This window comes from Eptatretus burgeri, chromosome 5 (assembly GCF_056783735.1).
Source record: "Eptatretus burgeri isolate ZD-2024b chromosome 5, Ebu_testis_v1, whole genome shotgun sequence".
Classification (NCBI taxonomy): domain Eukaryota; kingdom Metazoa; phylum Chordata; class Myxini; order Myxiniformes; family Myxinidae; genus Eptatretus; species Eptatretus burgeri.
Window position 1 is genome coordinate 64,250,981 of NC_140965.1, and position 17,545 is coordinate 64,268,525.

At 41.1% G+C, this 17,545-nt stretch overlaps 1 protein-coding gene across 3 annotated transcripts in view; it reads right to left on the bottom strand.

Annotated features, from left to right (window-relative positions):
• Positions 1 to 17,545, bottom strand: part of LOC147026566 (uncharacterized) — an 85,880-nt gene that overhangs the window by 57,638 nt on the left and 10,697 nt on the right. The window contains exons 2-5 of one of the 3 annotated variants that reach the window (XM_085882119.1): positions 8,833 to 8,911; positions 7,126 to 7,387; positions 6,388 to 6,407; positions 1 to 307 (exon numbers count right to left, since the gene is read on the bottom strand). The exon at positions 1 to 307 is cut by the window's left edge and continues 602 nt beyond it. In XM_085882119.1, the coding sequence (XP_085738245.1) occupies positions 1 to 307; positions 6,388 to 6,407; positions 7,126 to 7,298 (500 nt within the window). In that variant the 5' untranslated portion in view covers positions 7,299 to 7,387; positions 8,833 to 8,911. Of the gene's footprint in view, positions 308 to 6,387; positions 6,408 to 7,125; positions 7,720 to 8,832; positions 8,912 to 17,545 lie in introns of those variants that run through there. The other 2 variants (XM_085882121.1, XM_085882120.1) reach the window with 2 other exon arrangements.

Genomic DNA, 17,545 nt, shown 5'->3' on the forward strand with positions numbered 1-17,545 from the left:
CCAGGTGGTAGATGCCAGTGTCGAAGGCGCCAGGGAGGCCTCGAGAGCAAGCGACAAGACATGCCCAGCTCTTTAGGCATCAGGAAAACCTGGACATGTAGAGGGGGGTAGCCAGTCCTGGGTTTTCTTGTGCGGCGAGGTCGACGGTGGTGATGCTGGTGTCTGTGAGACTCAGCAACGCAAATAGGTCGAAATCCAGTCGAAAGGTGGTCAAAAAGACGGTCTACGGCATGCTGCAAAGTGATTCCCTCACCGAACCCGGCAATCAGGTGCAAACTGAGGCGGTAAGGGTCAAGGATGGCCTCTTCTAATCGTGGTGGAAGTGCACATGAGTGTGGATTTTGGGGGAAGGGTCGGAGAGACAGGGAAATCATGAAGCATAGTTTCAAGACAATTGCTTTTCCAAGTTTCCCACTTTGCTTAATGAAGATCTACCAGCTGTAAAACGCTTAAATAAAAGCGAGTTGAATGAATAAAAATTTTTAATGTCAATTTAGACTGTACTGTATTTAATTTTTTTCCGTCTTCACTTACATTCTAAGTTCCTTCCTATTTCATGTTATTGCCCTCACTTTCTTGCTTAAACCCTGTTCCAATTGTAGCCTCTTTGTAACGTATTCACAGTAGTATACAGTACTCCAAGTTTATGCAAGTTTTTGCATTTGTGCACTGAAATGGTTCACCATAAACAAACGCCACACTGTGCTACAAAGGAGAAAAAGAAGCCAGAGTTGTTATTCCAACAGGTAATGGTGATTCACATATCATGGAGAATTCATTACAAAAAGACTGACACATTTCCTGGGTGTCGGAGGGGCTTGTCATAGTGGAAGGAGAAAATCAGGAGATGGAAATGAGTAAATTTGGTAAATTTGTGGTGAGAAACGTTTCACACAGACACATATTTACAACTGGAAATGCTATGACCACCTGGCTCATGAGATTAAATGATAAGTAAACTGCTAAGAGATGCATATACTACTATGACTACTACTACTACCACGACTACTTTTCACATCCTCAATTCTTCCCACACTTTCTAGTGTGGTCTGCCAGGGAAAACTTTTGGTCAAAGTCTTTCACGAACTTGCTGAAAAAAGAGAAACATTCGACTGAAGGTGATTTGAGCAAGAATTTAATTTTTTTCACGGTGTCAGCAATTACTCATCTACTCTCTGCGGAAGTTACCGTGGAATCTTCAGTGTTTACCAACTACCAGTATTGGCAGACAGGTCCTTCGACTTAACGTCCCTCTGATGGACAACACAAATATTGATGCATTGCCTTCCATAGGGAACACCAAGGTGATATTTTATAGGTGGGTTGAGATTGAAACCCAGGCTAGAGAGCTCAAAGGCATGTGTGCGTACGTCTAGGTTCTCCTTCCAGCCTTTGCATACAATACATGTGATATGTAAATACAATGCACACGCAAAAAGTATCACAGCAGGCCAGGTTTATAATGGATAAACCATGACATAATCACACTCAAATGTACACCGCACACTTTTCCAGGTCTATATCATTGCAGCACCGTACAACAGACTGCGGGGTGAGTTTAGCGTGGTGCGGCGCGTGTCGTGCACAGCATGCCAAGGCCCAGAGTGAAAAGGCTGCTGCCAATGAAGCTGTCAGCTCCAAGCTCCATTCTCACCCCCAGAACAAAAGGCACCTCCGTCCACATCATGCTGGCAGTTCCAGACTAGACTTCAGTCGAGGGTGTGCTGGTTTGTATGTTACAGAGATGGATAGCAGGCTCGAATTGAAATGTACCATTGTATCGGGGAAAAAAAAAAACATACCCACCAAAGGAAGAGAGTAGGGTGGAAGACAAGAAGCTATTTCCAAAAAGGACAGTACCCTGGACTCTGACTCAATGCGGGCATTCATTACACAAATTTTCATCAACGCTGGCCTCTGGAAGATGCTGTTATGGACCCCGTGTTCTCGTCGTCAAGATAAATATTTCATTCAAAACGAACACGAAAAAAGCCACCATTTTGCGTATGTAATGCATCAATTTTATTCTGTTTGCTTCCCCCCCCCCCCCTGAAAACTGGTTTGGTGTTGACATTTTCAAAGATGTGTGTGAGTGATACCCACATACTCCATATAAGAAGAAACCCAAAGTCTCTTCTTTTTTTCCTCTGGAACCAAAGGTTGTGTCAAGAAGGAAAAAAAAAATGTTTTATTGCTTGTCGAGTATCTCCTAAGCACTGGGATGAGGGGAAAAATTTTGGTGTCCTGTCTGTCTACCCTACGTCACAGTCTCCTTTTCATTGTCCGTCTACCCTACGTCACAACGTTACGTCGCATCTATGTTCGACTCACTCACATGCCACTCACTCTCTGATCTTAATTAATCCCACTACACTATTTTGTCAAAACCTTGTCTAAGATACAGATTCCTATTTTCGCATCTATGTTCCATCATAATTACACAATGGCTCGACACGCAATGCATGGACTTCCACTTGTTATTTTTATTATTATTATTATTATTATTATTATTATTATTATTATTATTATTATTTAGCCTGGTGTTGGCTTACTAGTTCGCTTACTGAATTCGTTGGCTTACTCAATTAACATCAGGGGGGTTGACTCAGCCTGTCATCCTTCCGAGGTCGGTGAAAAGAGCACCAGTATACTGGTAATTATCCCTGCGTGTCGAAGGCGACGAAAGGGTTGACGTCAGGAAGGGCATCCGACCATAAAAAACATTGCCACAAGAAAGGGGTACCATGATTGGAGCCCGCAAAAAGCTGACCCCTGCTCAGGGAAAAAGGCTTTAAAATGGTGTGATGATGATGATGATGATTATTATTATTTAAAGCATCCTTGGTGAAGACACTAAGCAGATTAGATTCAAAAATTAAACCTCGTGTGCCCCTTTAAACAGCCTCGAGTGGGGTCATTTTAAACAGGTCCCGGGAAGAATATCCTTCGTATATCCCTGGTAAAGGATAAATAACATTATTCCTAGATTGCAGGAAGGTTCGAACATTGCTGGTATGTCCTTGGTAATTGGAAAACTCTCTGGTTAGTGGGAATATCCATGGTTAGTGGGAACGTGCCTGTTATATCTCTGGTTAGTGGGAGCAGTAAACTCGAGCCGTAAACCGGTAGGATTGTAAGATCCCACATCTTTAAATTATTCATCCGATCTCTTGTTTCATTGTTTTATCTAACCATTAGTTCTTAAATTTCTTTGGCCAATACCACCAAAAAAAAGCACATTATCCTGGGTGTTCAATTGTTTTTGCATGAGGTCTTGTCTTTCTTTCATAATCATTTTATTCATATTCTTTGGAGTTAAATAACGAGGCTCATCACAGGAAATTCCTCTCTTTCTTCTTTCTCATTTACTCAATGCAACCTTCGAGCATCATTTGTAACATGTCGATGCTCTTTAAGAGTTAAAGGGATTTGATTTTTTTTTCCCTCCCTTTCCACTCATCTCTGCTTCCTCTTTTATTCCACATATTCTGTCGTACATTCTATGAACAAGTTATGTTGCTGCTGCTGCTGCTGCTGCTGCTGCTGCTGCTGCTGCTGCTGCTGCTGCTGCTGCTGCTGCTGCTGATGCACTACATTTAATGTGCTCATTTATTCCCACTTTCTTGTGCGGTCAGTTGAAGAACATTTTTGGCTCAAGTCTTTTATGAACCAGCTCTATGGGCTTATTCTTGACGAAAGATGATTTGGGCATGAATTTGCAATTTGATCAAGATGCTCACCTATACCTCACCTACTCTTCACGAAGGACCCCGTGGGATCTTTAACATCCACAAACTAACGCCAGCAGACGGGACGCCCAGGTTAACGTCCATCCGAGAGACGGTACGCACATTGATGAATCACCCTTCTTGTGAAACACCAGCCTGACAGTTTATGGTTGTGTCGGGATTCAAACCCAGGCTAGACAGCTTAGAGGCAAGTATGCGTGCCTCGAGGATATTTTGGTTTTATTGATGTGGTGGTAAAATGCCATGTTGTCAAATCGCAGTGGCTTAGAAGGAGTTGACCTCATAGTGTTGGTGCTATTCAAATTGATTCAGAAATGGGATTAAAAAAAAATTAATTTATCAAACAATTCTGGTTTTATGCTAATTACTGTCCACACCACCCCGTTCCCTCCTCGTCCCCCACACTCACATGCAATAAAATGTAAACAACCACTCAAACGTATATAACTAGAGAGCTCACAGAACACGATACTCCACATGTTCAAGTATTATACAGGAGGGCCTTGCTGTTCGCGGGGGTTACATTCTTTAAATTTCCGTGAACTGCAAATCCGCGATGCGCAAACTTCGGGGGTAATGGGGAAAATAGGGTTCGGGACTTCAACTTCAAAATTTGTCCAAACTGTACCCTTAATTAACATGTTTGTTTATTGTTTTTGTGATATTTATTTTCATGTCTAAAAGAGTTATTACGAACGTAAAATAAAGTTTATTTTCCTGCATTATTTTCATTATTTCATAAGCAGCCTGTAGCTGCTGGTTGCATCATTGCCGGGGAGTGCTCCTGATGCAGTGGCCCCTGTTTCCAGTAAGCTGGTACTCATTTTGTCAACCTCAGAAGGATGACAAGCTGAGTCAACCCAGCTGGTGTTATTTATAAATATTAAAATAGTGTATTAATGGTAAATAGGGGTTTAAAGTCAGGACCTTAACCGTTAAACCACCACCCGGCTTATTTTCCTGTCTTCAGAACATAAAATAAAGTTAATTTTCTTCAGTTATTAAGATCATGAAACTTACCTTGAATATTAATGATGATAAACTTGATCCAATAATGTGGTGATGTTTATGATAAAGATGAGATGATGGTGATGATGATGTTGGGGTGGGTTTGAGGGGTTATTGTGTTGATGACCCATGTTAATTTGGTGAATAAATGTGGAAAATAGTTCGCTAACCCACAATTATTCGAGCGCATTGACCGCAATCTGCAAACATTGCCTCAATAAATTCATCGTGATGGAGTGAATCCACGAAGGGGAAATTCACCAACGGCAAGGCCCTCCTCTACTTCAAATTTAATAAAATAATGATTTTAAAGATCGTGACAAAAACAAAATCCAGAGTTTAGGGCGACTGAAGCAGTCTTATACACCACCCACCCTTGTACGCTGCAATAAGATGACGATGAGTCGCAATTTAAGAGATGGAAGCTTGATTGATCACCATAGAACGCAGCGTCAATCAGCATAATACAGAACCATAATCGATGGCCTCTTCACCACGAAACACATGCCATGCCCTCTCATGCCATATTTCGATATCCATCTAGCATGGTTCTTGGACGTAATGATGAATGCGATTTGTGTTCTGCAGTCTTTAAGTTTTAATAATGATTCAAATTAAATAAAGATTTAAGAGGTTTAACGACCTATAAATAAATAAACTCTGGGTTTTACCTCCATTTTCCCCAGTGTCTAATTACATCACCCTATCTAACACATTACATTAGTTCTTTGTGCCTGTTGTATGTGTCCTTTTAACATCCTTAAAAACAGTACATTTACTGTTTGGAATGATTTTCAATTTTGTTTGACTGCCAAGCGGGTAAATGGAGTGAAAAAATTATCTCCCTCCTCTCTGTGCACACGTGGTTGGGACAAATTCAGAGTCTCTGTACGATATAACGAAAGACTTCTCTTCCTATTCATGTTGCGATTCGTGTTCAAAATATAACATTTGATGTAAATAAGTTGTTCCTCAGTCATAAACTGATAAGACAGACAGACGGACATGAAGCAATTGCTTAACCCCGCTTTTCATGTTGTGTGCGCAGGTTAATAATTTTATGGCATCACTCGTGCCTTCGTCATCAATGAGAAAAGTAAGAACAGAAATTGTTCCGAAAACCTTGTAAGCCTGTTCATGTTTCCCACTGAACCCTTCACTCGTGCATGAGGCAGTTTAAATCCTGGTTCATAATGCCATATCGCATGTACCATATGTGTTTGTTCATTGTCTACTCATGTCTTTGTAATTCATTTAAAAGTACGCTGATGTCTACCAACGTTGCAAAAGCTCCTCCATGAACCTGAGATTGATGGAGAGAAAGCTATTCGGGGGTTTGTGCTGCAAGTCTCTTTAAACATTTAAACCAATTTAAGATGGTCGAAGCTTTGTGTGTCATTCTGTTGTAAATTTTTGGGCCAGTGATGACGTCACTACCTTCCATTAGCTTACCCCCCACCCCCCGAAACCCCTCCTTGATAAATACAGCTTTCCAGTCTGGTTTCTTCTCTTTTCGCATTTCTATTAATTGATAAGTTGCAATCACAAAAATGAAATTATACAAAATAGTAAAGATTTTAGAAACTGATTATTTCTTTATTTCCTTGCCAATAATGAAGATCAAACTCACCGTTACTGCCGTACATGTAGCTAAAAGCCCCACCAGGTGTACATGTAAAAAGAAAAACATGCACACATTACCAAACAAACAATGACCTGAACACCAGACAACATACACATACATGTACAAGACTTAACAAGGTGCTGTTTATTATTAAATTTCCTGCATTATCATAAACACTTTAATATCAAATACCGATGGTAGTGGAAGTACTCTTCATATCAATCAATTTCATATCACAATCTGATCTCCCCTCAATAAGAGTTAGTATCCCTCGAGCCCCGTGGTACCCTGCATGAAAGGAACTAAATGAGGAATGGAGTTCAACCCTTACCCACGACCCTCATTGGTAATTTGGAACGTAGCCTGCGTACCTGGAACGTGGTGTTCTCCGAGATGCAGCGCCCCCATCTGGCATTGCAATAGACAGCAGTTTGAGTCGGATCAGATTCTTCCGAGAATCGAAACGACGGTCACTCACCTAAGAGGTGAGCATCCCTGTGCAATTTTGACCTCCACGTGCAGACCATATAAACATATTGATCCGTACACCACAGCCCACTCCCCCACTCCCAAAACTGCACCAATGCGTACGTAATAAACAGATAATCCCGAATGCGCAATGAATAACTCATTTGAAACAGAATAACTTCGGTGGAGACTCGAGACGACGTTGGTCTACATCATAGCGGTTCAGGTTTAACGGCCAAATGATGTAAAGAGGACGTTCGCATGTTTGTTCCTCACCTGGGATTCGCACTTGGGTCCCTCCCATGCTCATCGACTCGTTGCCCGACTCTGACTCTGTCTTCTCTCCTATACCTGTCTCTGTTGCAAGCTCTGCCTCCGCCTGTAGCTCCGTCCAAGTTTTTGTCGCTTTCTTCCACACCCGGACCGTCCCCCGTTGGCTTTGCGCTCATTGCTCTCCCAGGATGTCGATCGAAGTTGAGCCAGGGAGCAGCTGTGGGTCTCCGTCAATATTTCTCTAACTTGACTTGATCCCTGCCTCCTGGTCCACACGCAAAGGGATCAAGGGAATGGGGGCGGTAATGGAGGTGGAGAGAGGTTAAAGAGGAGGAGTCTCCACAGGGCACAACCATGCACCACTACCCAAGTATAATCAGATTACGGGTTGGAGGAAGCAGTGTGGGAGTAACAAATGCAGAATGGAGGGGGATTGAGTGCTGGGAAGTAATGATATGGAAGGTGTTCATGAAGTGAAGATTAGCTTTATATGCACCATCAAAATATTAACTTCAAAACACCATCGATATATTAACTTCAAAACACCATCGATATATTAACTTCATAACACCATCGACATAATAACTTCAAAACACCATCGATATATTAACTTCAAAACACCATCGATATATTAACTTCATAACACCATCGACATATTAACTTCAAAACACCATCAATATATTAACTTCAAAACACCATCGATATATTAACTTCAAAACACCATCGACATATTAACTTCAAAACACCATCGATATATTAACTTCATAACACCATCGACATATTAACTTCAAAACACCATCAATATATTAACTTCAAAACACCATCAAAATATTAACTTCAAAACACCATCGATATATTAACTTCAAAACACCATCGATATATTAACTTCATAACACCATCAACATATTAACTTCAAAACACCATCAATATATTAACTTCAAAACACCATCGACATATTAACTTCAAAACACCGTCTTTATATTAACTTCAAAACACCGTAGATATATTAACTTCAAAACACCATCTGTATATTATTAAACTTCAAAACACCATCTATATATTAAATTCAAAACAGCATTTATACATTACATTCAAAACACCATCTATACATTACATTAATCCACCATCTATATATTAACTTCAAAGCACCATCTAGATATTAACTTCAAAACATCAGCTATATATTAACTTCAAAACACCATCTAGATATTAACTTCAAAACACCATCTATATATTAACTTCAAAACATCAGCTATACATTAACTTCAAAACACCATCTATATATTAACTTCAAAACATCAGCTATATATTAACTTCAAAACACCATCTAGATATTAACTTCAAAACACCATCGATATATTAACTTCAAAACACCATCGATATATTAACTTCAAAACACCATCTATATATTACCTTAAACCACCATCGAAATATTAACTTCAAAACACCATCGATATATTAACTTCAAAGCACCATCTATATATTAACTTCAAAGCACCATCTATATATTAACTTCAAAACACCATCTATATATTAACTTCAATACACCATCTATATATTACCTTGAACCACCATCGATATATTAACTTCAAAACACCATCGATATATTAACTTCAAAACACCATCTATATATTAACTTCAATACACCATCTATATATTACCTTGAACCACCATCGATATATTAACTTCAAAGCACCATGTATATATTACATTCAGGTCAGGTATGGGAGCATGTGCCAGAACAGCGCGTCGCTGCGTCCACTTTCCGCCGGTACTCCAGGGCGTCCGTCTGGCATTCAGCATTCAAAACACCATCTATATATTACATTAAACCACCATCGAAATATTAACTTCAAAACACCATCTATATATGAACTTCAGAACACCATCTATATATTAACTTCAAAACACCATCTATATATTATATTTAAAACACCATCTATATATTACATTTGCCACCATCAAAATATAAACTGCAAAACACCATCTATATATTAATTTCAAAACACCATGTATATATTAACTTCAAAACACCATCTTCAGATAACATTCAAAACAACATTGATATGTTACCTTCAAAACATCATCTGTAGATTACATTCAAAACACCATCTATACATCACCTTCAAAACATCATGTACATATTACATTCAAAATATCATCTACACATGACCTTCAAAACACCATGTACATATTACCTTCAAAACACCATGTACGTATTACCTTCAAAACACCATGTACATATTACCTTCAAAACACCATGTACATATTACCTTCAAAACACCATGTACGTATTACCTTCAAAACACCATGTACATATTACCTTCAAAACACCATGTACATATTACCTTCAAAACACCATGTACATATTACCTTCAAAACACCATGTACGTATTACCTTCAAAACACCATCAATACATTACATTCAAAACACCATCTATACATTACATTCTAAACACCATCTATACATTACATTCAAAACACCATCGATACATTACATTCAAAACACCATCGGTACATTACATTCAAAACACCATCTATACATTACATTCAAAACACCATCTATACATTACATTCTAAACACCATCTATACATTACATTCAAAACACCATCGGTACATTACCTTGAAAACACCATCTATATATTACATTCAAAACACCATCTAAATATTACCTTCAAAACACCATCGATATATTACATTCAAAACACCATCTATATATTACATTCAAAACACCTAGGATCAGGATCAGGATAAATTCTAGGATCAGGGGAGATTCACGCCCCCTTTCCTCCGACCAATTGGCGAGCGTGGCTCCGCCCCCGAGGTCATCCTGATCTGGATATTTGCATATTAGCTGCTCCTGTCAGCCTAGAAAACGGCGAGCGCAAGGCAGAGGAGTCAGTTTTTGGTTGGAGAGCAGAGTCGAGTCGGGTGGCGAAGTAATTGATGAGGTAGGAAGAGTTGGCTTCTGGAGTCGGCGGAGAAGAGTTGTGGGAAGAGGCCAAGGAGCTCGGGTCCGAGGCGAGAAGGACGGCGGTCGGCGACGAGGTCGCGGTGTGGGATCGCTCGTCATGGGACCCAAGCCAGCCAGCCATTCTCCTCCCCCAGGGCATCAACAATTCCCCCTTTCCCCTGTGCTGAGATAGTGCAACAAGGGGGCCCCGTTCCCTCCCCACTGCAAACGTCGTGCCAACGAAACCCACCAAGGAGCACGGAGTCGGGGCACAGCCACGCGGCCACATCTGCGGCTCGTCCGCCAACGCGTCACGAGGACGTGGGTAGGACCCCCCCCCCCCGGTCTCGCGGGCCTGGCCGCTCCTTCAGGTCATGCGCGCATATTGGCCTACAGGCCCGTCTGCCCCCTTGTCTATGAGGGTGGCTTCTTTCCTTTGCTTTTGAGTAAATGTGTGTTGGCGCCGTCTGTAAAGTCGAACTGTATAAGTCTTGCAGTGTGTGCACGAAGTCGGTAGTAACTCTGCGTCGTTGTTGCTTTTGTTTTGATTGCTATATGTGCATTTTGACTGTTTGGCTGTATATGTGTGCTTTCTGTGTGTCGCGTAATAAATGTGCTTTGTGTGAACTGTTTTCCCGTTTTGCTTCATCTTTTCTTTATTGACCCTCCATCCTGCTTCACGTAAAGGGTTCGTAGTGGGCTTAATACGCCCGGTAATTAATCCGAACCGTCGAGGCCGACGATAACACCGCTCGGTTATCACTGTAGCACGGAACGGACCACTTGAGCGGTTCGTGTCCTGAGTCGACCTGCGGCGAGGTACGATCGCCCGGTTTACCATCCGCGTGGGTACTTAGGTAGGTCGAGTTCGGCGAACAACCTTATCCTACGCGGGTGGCCTATTGGCACGATTGTGGTGAGGTCGAAAGGCCCACCCGTGACTGGCTCCGGGCGATAGTTCCTTGAGGGTCACGACTGAATTGTCCGTCCGGTGGGAAACGCGGTCGCGATTCGAGTGACGCGGCCGTCCGCACGTCGGTGGGCGTGAATTCGCAACAATATATTACGTTCAAAACACCATCTAAATATTACCTTCAAAACACCATGTATATATTACATTCAAAACACCACCTATACATTACATTCAAAACACCATCTCCACATTACATTCTAAACACCATTGATACATTGCCTTGAAAACACCATCTAAATTTAACCTTCAAAACACCATCTAAATATTACCTTCAAAACACCATCTAAATATTACCTTCAAAACACCATCGATACATTACATTCTAAACACCATCGATACATTACATTCTAAACACCATCGATACATTACATTCTAAACACCATCGATACATTACATTCTAAACACCATCGATACATTACATTCTAAACACCATCGATACATTACATTCTAAACACCATCGATACATTACATTCTAAACACCATCGATACATTACATTCTAAACACCATCGATACATTACATTCTAAACACCATCGATACATTACCTTGAAAACACCATCTATATATTACATTCAAAACACCATCGACACATTACATTCCAAACACCATCGACACATTACATTCTAAACACCATCGATACATTACATTCTAAACACCATCGATACATTACATTCTAAACACCATCGATACATTACATTCTAAACACCATCGACACATTACATTCTAAACACCATCTATACTTTACATTCTAAACACCATCTATACTTTACATTCTAAACACCATCGACACATTACATTCTAAACACCATCTATACTTTACATTCTAAACACCATCGACACATTACATTCAAAACACCATCTCCACATTACATTCTAAACACCATTGATACATTGCTTGAAAACACCATCTAAATTTAACCTTCAAAACACCATCTAAATATTACCTTCAAAACACCATCTAAATATTACCTTCAAAACACCATCGATACATTACATTCTAAACACCATCGATACATTACATTCTAAACACCATCGATACATTACATTCTAAACACTATCGATACATTACATTCTAAACACCATCGATACATTACATTCTAAACACCATCGATACATTACATTCTAAACACCATCGATACATTACATTCTAAACACCATCGATACATTACATTCTAAACACCATCGATACATTACCTTGAAAACACCATCTATATATTACATTCAAAACACCATCGACACATAACATTCCAAACACCATCGACACATTACATTCTAAACACCATCGATACATTACATTCTAAACACCATCGATACATTACATTCTAAACACCATCGATACATTACATTCTAAACACCATCGATACATTACATTCTAAACACCATCGACACATTACATTCTAAACACCATCTATACTTTACATTCTAAACACCATCTATACTTTACATTCTAAACACCATCGACACATTACATTCTAAACACCATCTATACTTTACATTCTAAACACCATCTATACTTTACATTCTAAACACCATCGACACATTACATTCTAAACACCATCTATACTTTACATTCTAAACACCATCGATACATTACATTCTAAACACCATCGATACATTACATTCTAAACACCATCGATACATTACATTCTAAACACCATCGATACATTACCTTGAAAACACCATGTACATATTACCTTGAAAACACCATGTACGTATTACCTTCAAAACACCATGTACATATTACCTTCAAAACACCATGTACATATTACCTTCAAAACACCATGTACATATTACCTTCAAAACACCATGTACGTATTACCTTCAAAACACCATGTACATATTACCTTCAAAACACCATGTACATATTACCTTCAAAACACCATGTACATATTACCTTCAAAACACCATGTACGTATTACCTTCAAAACACCATCAATACATTACATTCAAAACATCATCTATACATTACATTCTAAACACCATCTATACATTACATTCAAAACACCATCGGTACATTACCTTGAAAACACCATCTATATATTACATTCAAAACACCATCTAAATATTACCTTCAAAACACCATCGATATATTACATTCAAAACACCATCTATATATTACATTCAAAACACCTAGGATCAGGATCAGGATAAATTCTAGGATCAGGGGAGATTCACGCCCCCTTTCCTCCGACCAATTGGCGAGCGTGGCTCCGCCCCCGAGGTCATCCTGATCTGGATATTTGCATATTAGCTGCTCCTGTCAGCCTAGAAAACGGCGAGAACTAGGCAGAGGAGTCAGTTTTTGGTTGGAGAGCAGAGTCGAGTCGGGTGGCGAAGTAATTGATGAGGTAGGAAGAGTTGGCTTCTGGAGTCGGCGGAGAAGAGTTGTGGGAAGAGGCCAAGGAGCTCGGGTCCGAGGCGAGAAGGACGGCGGTCGGCGACGAGGTCGCGGTGTGGGATCGCTCGTCATGGGACCCAAGCCAGCCAGCCATTCTCCTCCCCCAGGGCATCAACAATTCCCCCTTTCCCCTGTGCTGAGATAGTGCAACAAGGGGGCCCCGTTCCCTCCCCACTGCAAACGTCGTGCCAACGAAACCCACCAAGGAGCACGGAGTCGGGGCACAGCCACGCGGCCACATCTGCGGCTCATCCGCCAACGCATCACGAGGACGTGGGTAGGACCCCCCCGGTCTCGCGGGCCTGGCCGCTCCTTCAGGTCACGCGCGCATATTGGCCTACAGGCTCGTCTGCCCCCTTGTCTATGAGGGTGGCTTCTTTCCTTTGCTTTTGAGTAAATGTGTGTTGGCGCCGTCTGTAAAGTCGAACTGTATAAGTCTTGCAGTGTGTGCACGAAGTCGGTAGTAACTCTGCGTCGTTGTTGCTTTTGTTTTGATTGCTATATGTGCATTTTGACTGTTTGGCTGTATATGTGTGCTTTCTGTGTGTCGCGTAATAAATGTGCTTTGTGTGAACTGTTTTCCCGTTTTGCTTCGTCTTTTCTTTATTGACCCTCCATCCTGCTTCACGTAAAGGGTTCGTAGTGGGCTTAATACGCCCGGTAATTAATCCGAACCGTCGAGGCCGACGATAACACCGCTCGGTTATCACTGTAGCACGGAACGGACCACTTGAGCGGTTCGTGTCCTGAGTCGACCTGCGGCGAGGTACGATCGCCCGGTTTACCATCCGCGTGGGTACTTAGGTAGGTCGAGTTCGGCGAACAACCCTATCCTACGCGGGTGGCCTATTGGCACGATTGTGGTGAGGTCGAAAGGCCCACCCGTGACTGGCTCCGGGCGATAGTTCCTTGAGGGTCACGACTGAATTGTCCGTCCGGTGGGAAACGCGGTCGCGATTCGAGTGACGCGGCCGTCCGCACGTCGGTGGGCGCGAATTCGCAACAATATATTACGTTCAAAACACCATCTAAATATTACCTTCAAAACACCATGTATATATTACATTCAAAACACCACCTATACATTACATTCAAAACACCATCTCCACATTACATTCCAAACACCATTGATACATTGCCTTGAAAACACCATCTAAATTTAACCTTCAAAACACCATCTAAATATTACCTTCAAAACACCATCGATACATTACATTCTAAACACCATCGATACATTACATTCTAAACACCATCGACACATTACATTCTAAACACTATCGATACATCACATTCTAAACACCATCGATACATTACATTCTAAACACCATCGATACATTACATTCTAAACACCATCGATACATTACATTCTAAACACCATCGATACATTACCTTGAAAACACCATCTATATATTACATTCAAAACACCATCGACACATTACATTCCAAACACCATCGACACATTACATTCTAAACACCATCGATACATTACATTCTAAACACCATCGATACATTACATTCTAAACACCATCGATACATTACATTCTAAACACCATCGATACATTACATTCTAAACACCATCGATACATTACATTCTAAACACCATCGACACATTACATTCTAAACACCATCTATACTTTACATTCTAAACACCATCTATACTTTACATTCTAAACACCATCGACACATTACATTCTAAACACCATCGATACATTACATTCTAAACACCATCGATACATTACATTCTAAACACCATCGATACATTACATTCTAAACACCATCGATACATTACCTTGAAAACACCATCTATATATTACAATCTAAACACCATCGATACATTACATTCAAAACACCATCTCGACATTACATTCAAAACACCATCTATACATTACATTCAAAACACCATCGATACATTACATTCAAAACACCATCGATACATTACATTCAAAACACCATCGATACATTACATTCAAAACACCATCGACACATTACATTCAAAACACCATCTATACATTACATTCAAAACACCATCTATACATTACATTCAAAACACCATCGATATATTACATTCAAAACACCATCGATACATTACATTCTAAACACCATCGACACATTACATTCTAAACACCATCTATATTTTACATTCTAAACACCATCGATACATTACCTTGAAAACACCATATATATATATATATATATATATATATATATATATATATATATATATATATATATATATATATATTACAATCTAAACACCATCTATATATTACAATCTAAACACCATCTATATATTACAATCTAAACACCATCGATACATTACATTCAAAACACCATCGATACTTTACCTTGAAAACACCATCTAAATTTAACCTTCAAAACACCATCTATATATTACATTCAAAACACCATCTATATATTACATTCAAAACACCATCTATATATTACATTCAAAACACCATCGATACATTACATTCTAAACACCATCGATACATCACATTCTAAACACCATCGATACATTACATTCTAAACACCATCGATACATTACATTCAAAACACCATCGATACATTACAGTCAAAACACCATCGATACATTACATTCAAAACACCATCGATACATTACATTCAAAACACCATCGATACATTACATTCAAAACACCATCGATACATTACATTCTAAACACCATCGATATTGTTGTGGTTACCAGATTCGCAAACCACCATTCAGGTCCCTTAGGTGAGGTATCTCGGTAAGTGCATGTGTAGTTAGGCCCAAACCCGTTGTCTAGTGGGAATACATGTCATTTATGCGAGCTGCGACTCTTCAGGATAGCCGTTTTTCTTTTACTATCTTTATTTTGGACCAACCGCCATGATCACAACCACAACACCAACCACCGACCACAACCACCGCTTCACCACAACCGCCACGAACTTCACGCACACCTCACAACCGTAGCATCGCCACCGTTCTTGCCCCGCTGTGGGTACCGGTGTTGGACTCATGCAGAACGCGCGTCGAACAGCGTGTACAAAATCACGGATTTTGTGCTTCAAAAACGGATCAAAAACGACACACGCCCACTTTTTGCCGTCCAATCGGTGAGCGAGGGGCGATTTGGCCCCGCCTCCAGAACGATCGATATATGCAAATTTGTGGATCAAAAAGCCTTCACGCCCACTTTTTCTCGGGCCAATGGGGAGCGAGGTGAAAGGTCAAAGGGAGGGGGTCAAAGGCGAAGTTACGGGGGGATAAAAGGACGGTGTTCGTCAGTCAGAAGAGAGTCAGCAGAACGAGAACGAGGAGTCGGAACGAGAGAGTCGCAAACGAGAACGAAAGAAGTCTGGAGCCCGAAGCCTGCAGTGGCTGGAGAAGCTGAAGAGAGTCGGACGAGGGGGTGCTCGCGTCGGTGCCAGGAGCTGCACGCCCGAGGGAGGCCGGCAGCGCGACCTGGCCGAGGTGGAGACGCACACCAGGGATAATAAAGATCCTCTATACCCCGAGCATCAGCAACCCCCTCCTGTTTCCCCCCCGCGCTGAGATAGTGCGACCAAGGGGGCCCCGTTCCCACCCCCTGCCAGGCACTGTCCACGAGGCCCGCGGGTTGCGGGGCCATCGCCGCTCCGCGTCTCATCACCAGACGGGTAGGCCCGACCCGGTCTCGGCCTCAGGCCGCCTCATTCTTGAGGTATTTCTTTTCCTTGGTTTTGGGTATGTGTTGTCGGCGCCGTCTGTGAAGTAGAATTGTATAAGTGTTGCCGTGTGCTCGGTAGTCGGTATTAGCTCTGCACTGTGTTTTCACTTTTATGTTTGCTTTTTGTGTAAATGGAATTGTGTTTTCTTTTTTTGTGTGCATTTGGTGGAATTGTATTTGTGTGCTTCCCGTGTGCCGCGAATAAATGTGCTTTATTGTTGAACTGTTCTCCCGCTTCGCTTCGTCTTTTCCTCCATTGAATCCCCATCTTGCTTCACGTAAAGGGTTGGTAGTGGGCTGAATACGCCCGATAATTAATCGAACCGTCGAGGTCGACGATAACACCGCTCGGTTATTCTGATAGTACGGAACGGGTCGCTTAAGTGGCCCGTGTCCGAAGTCGACCT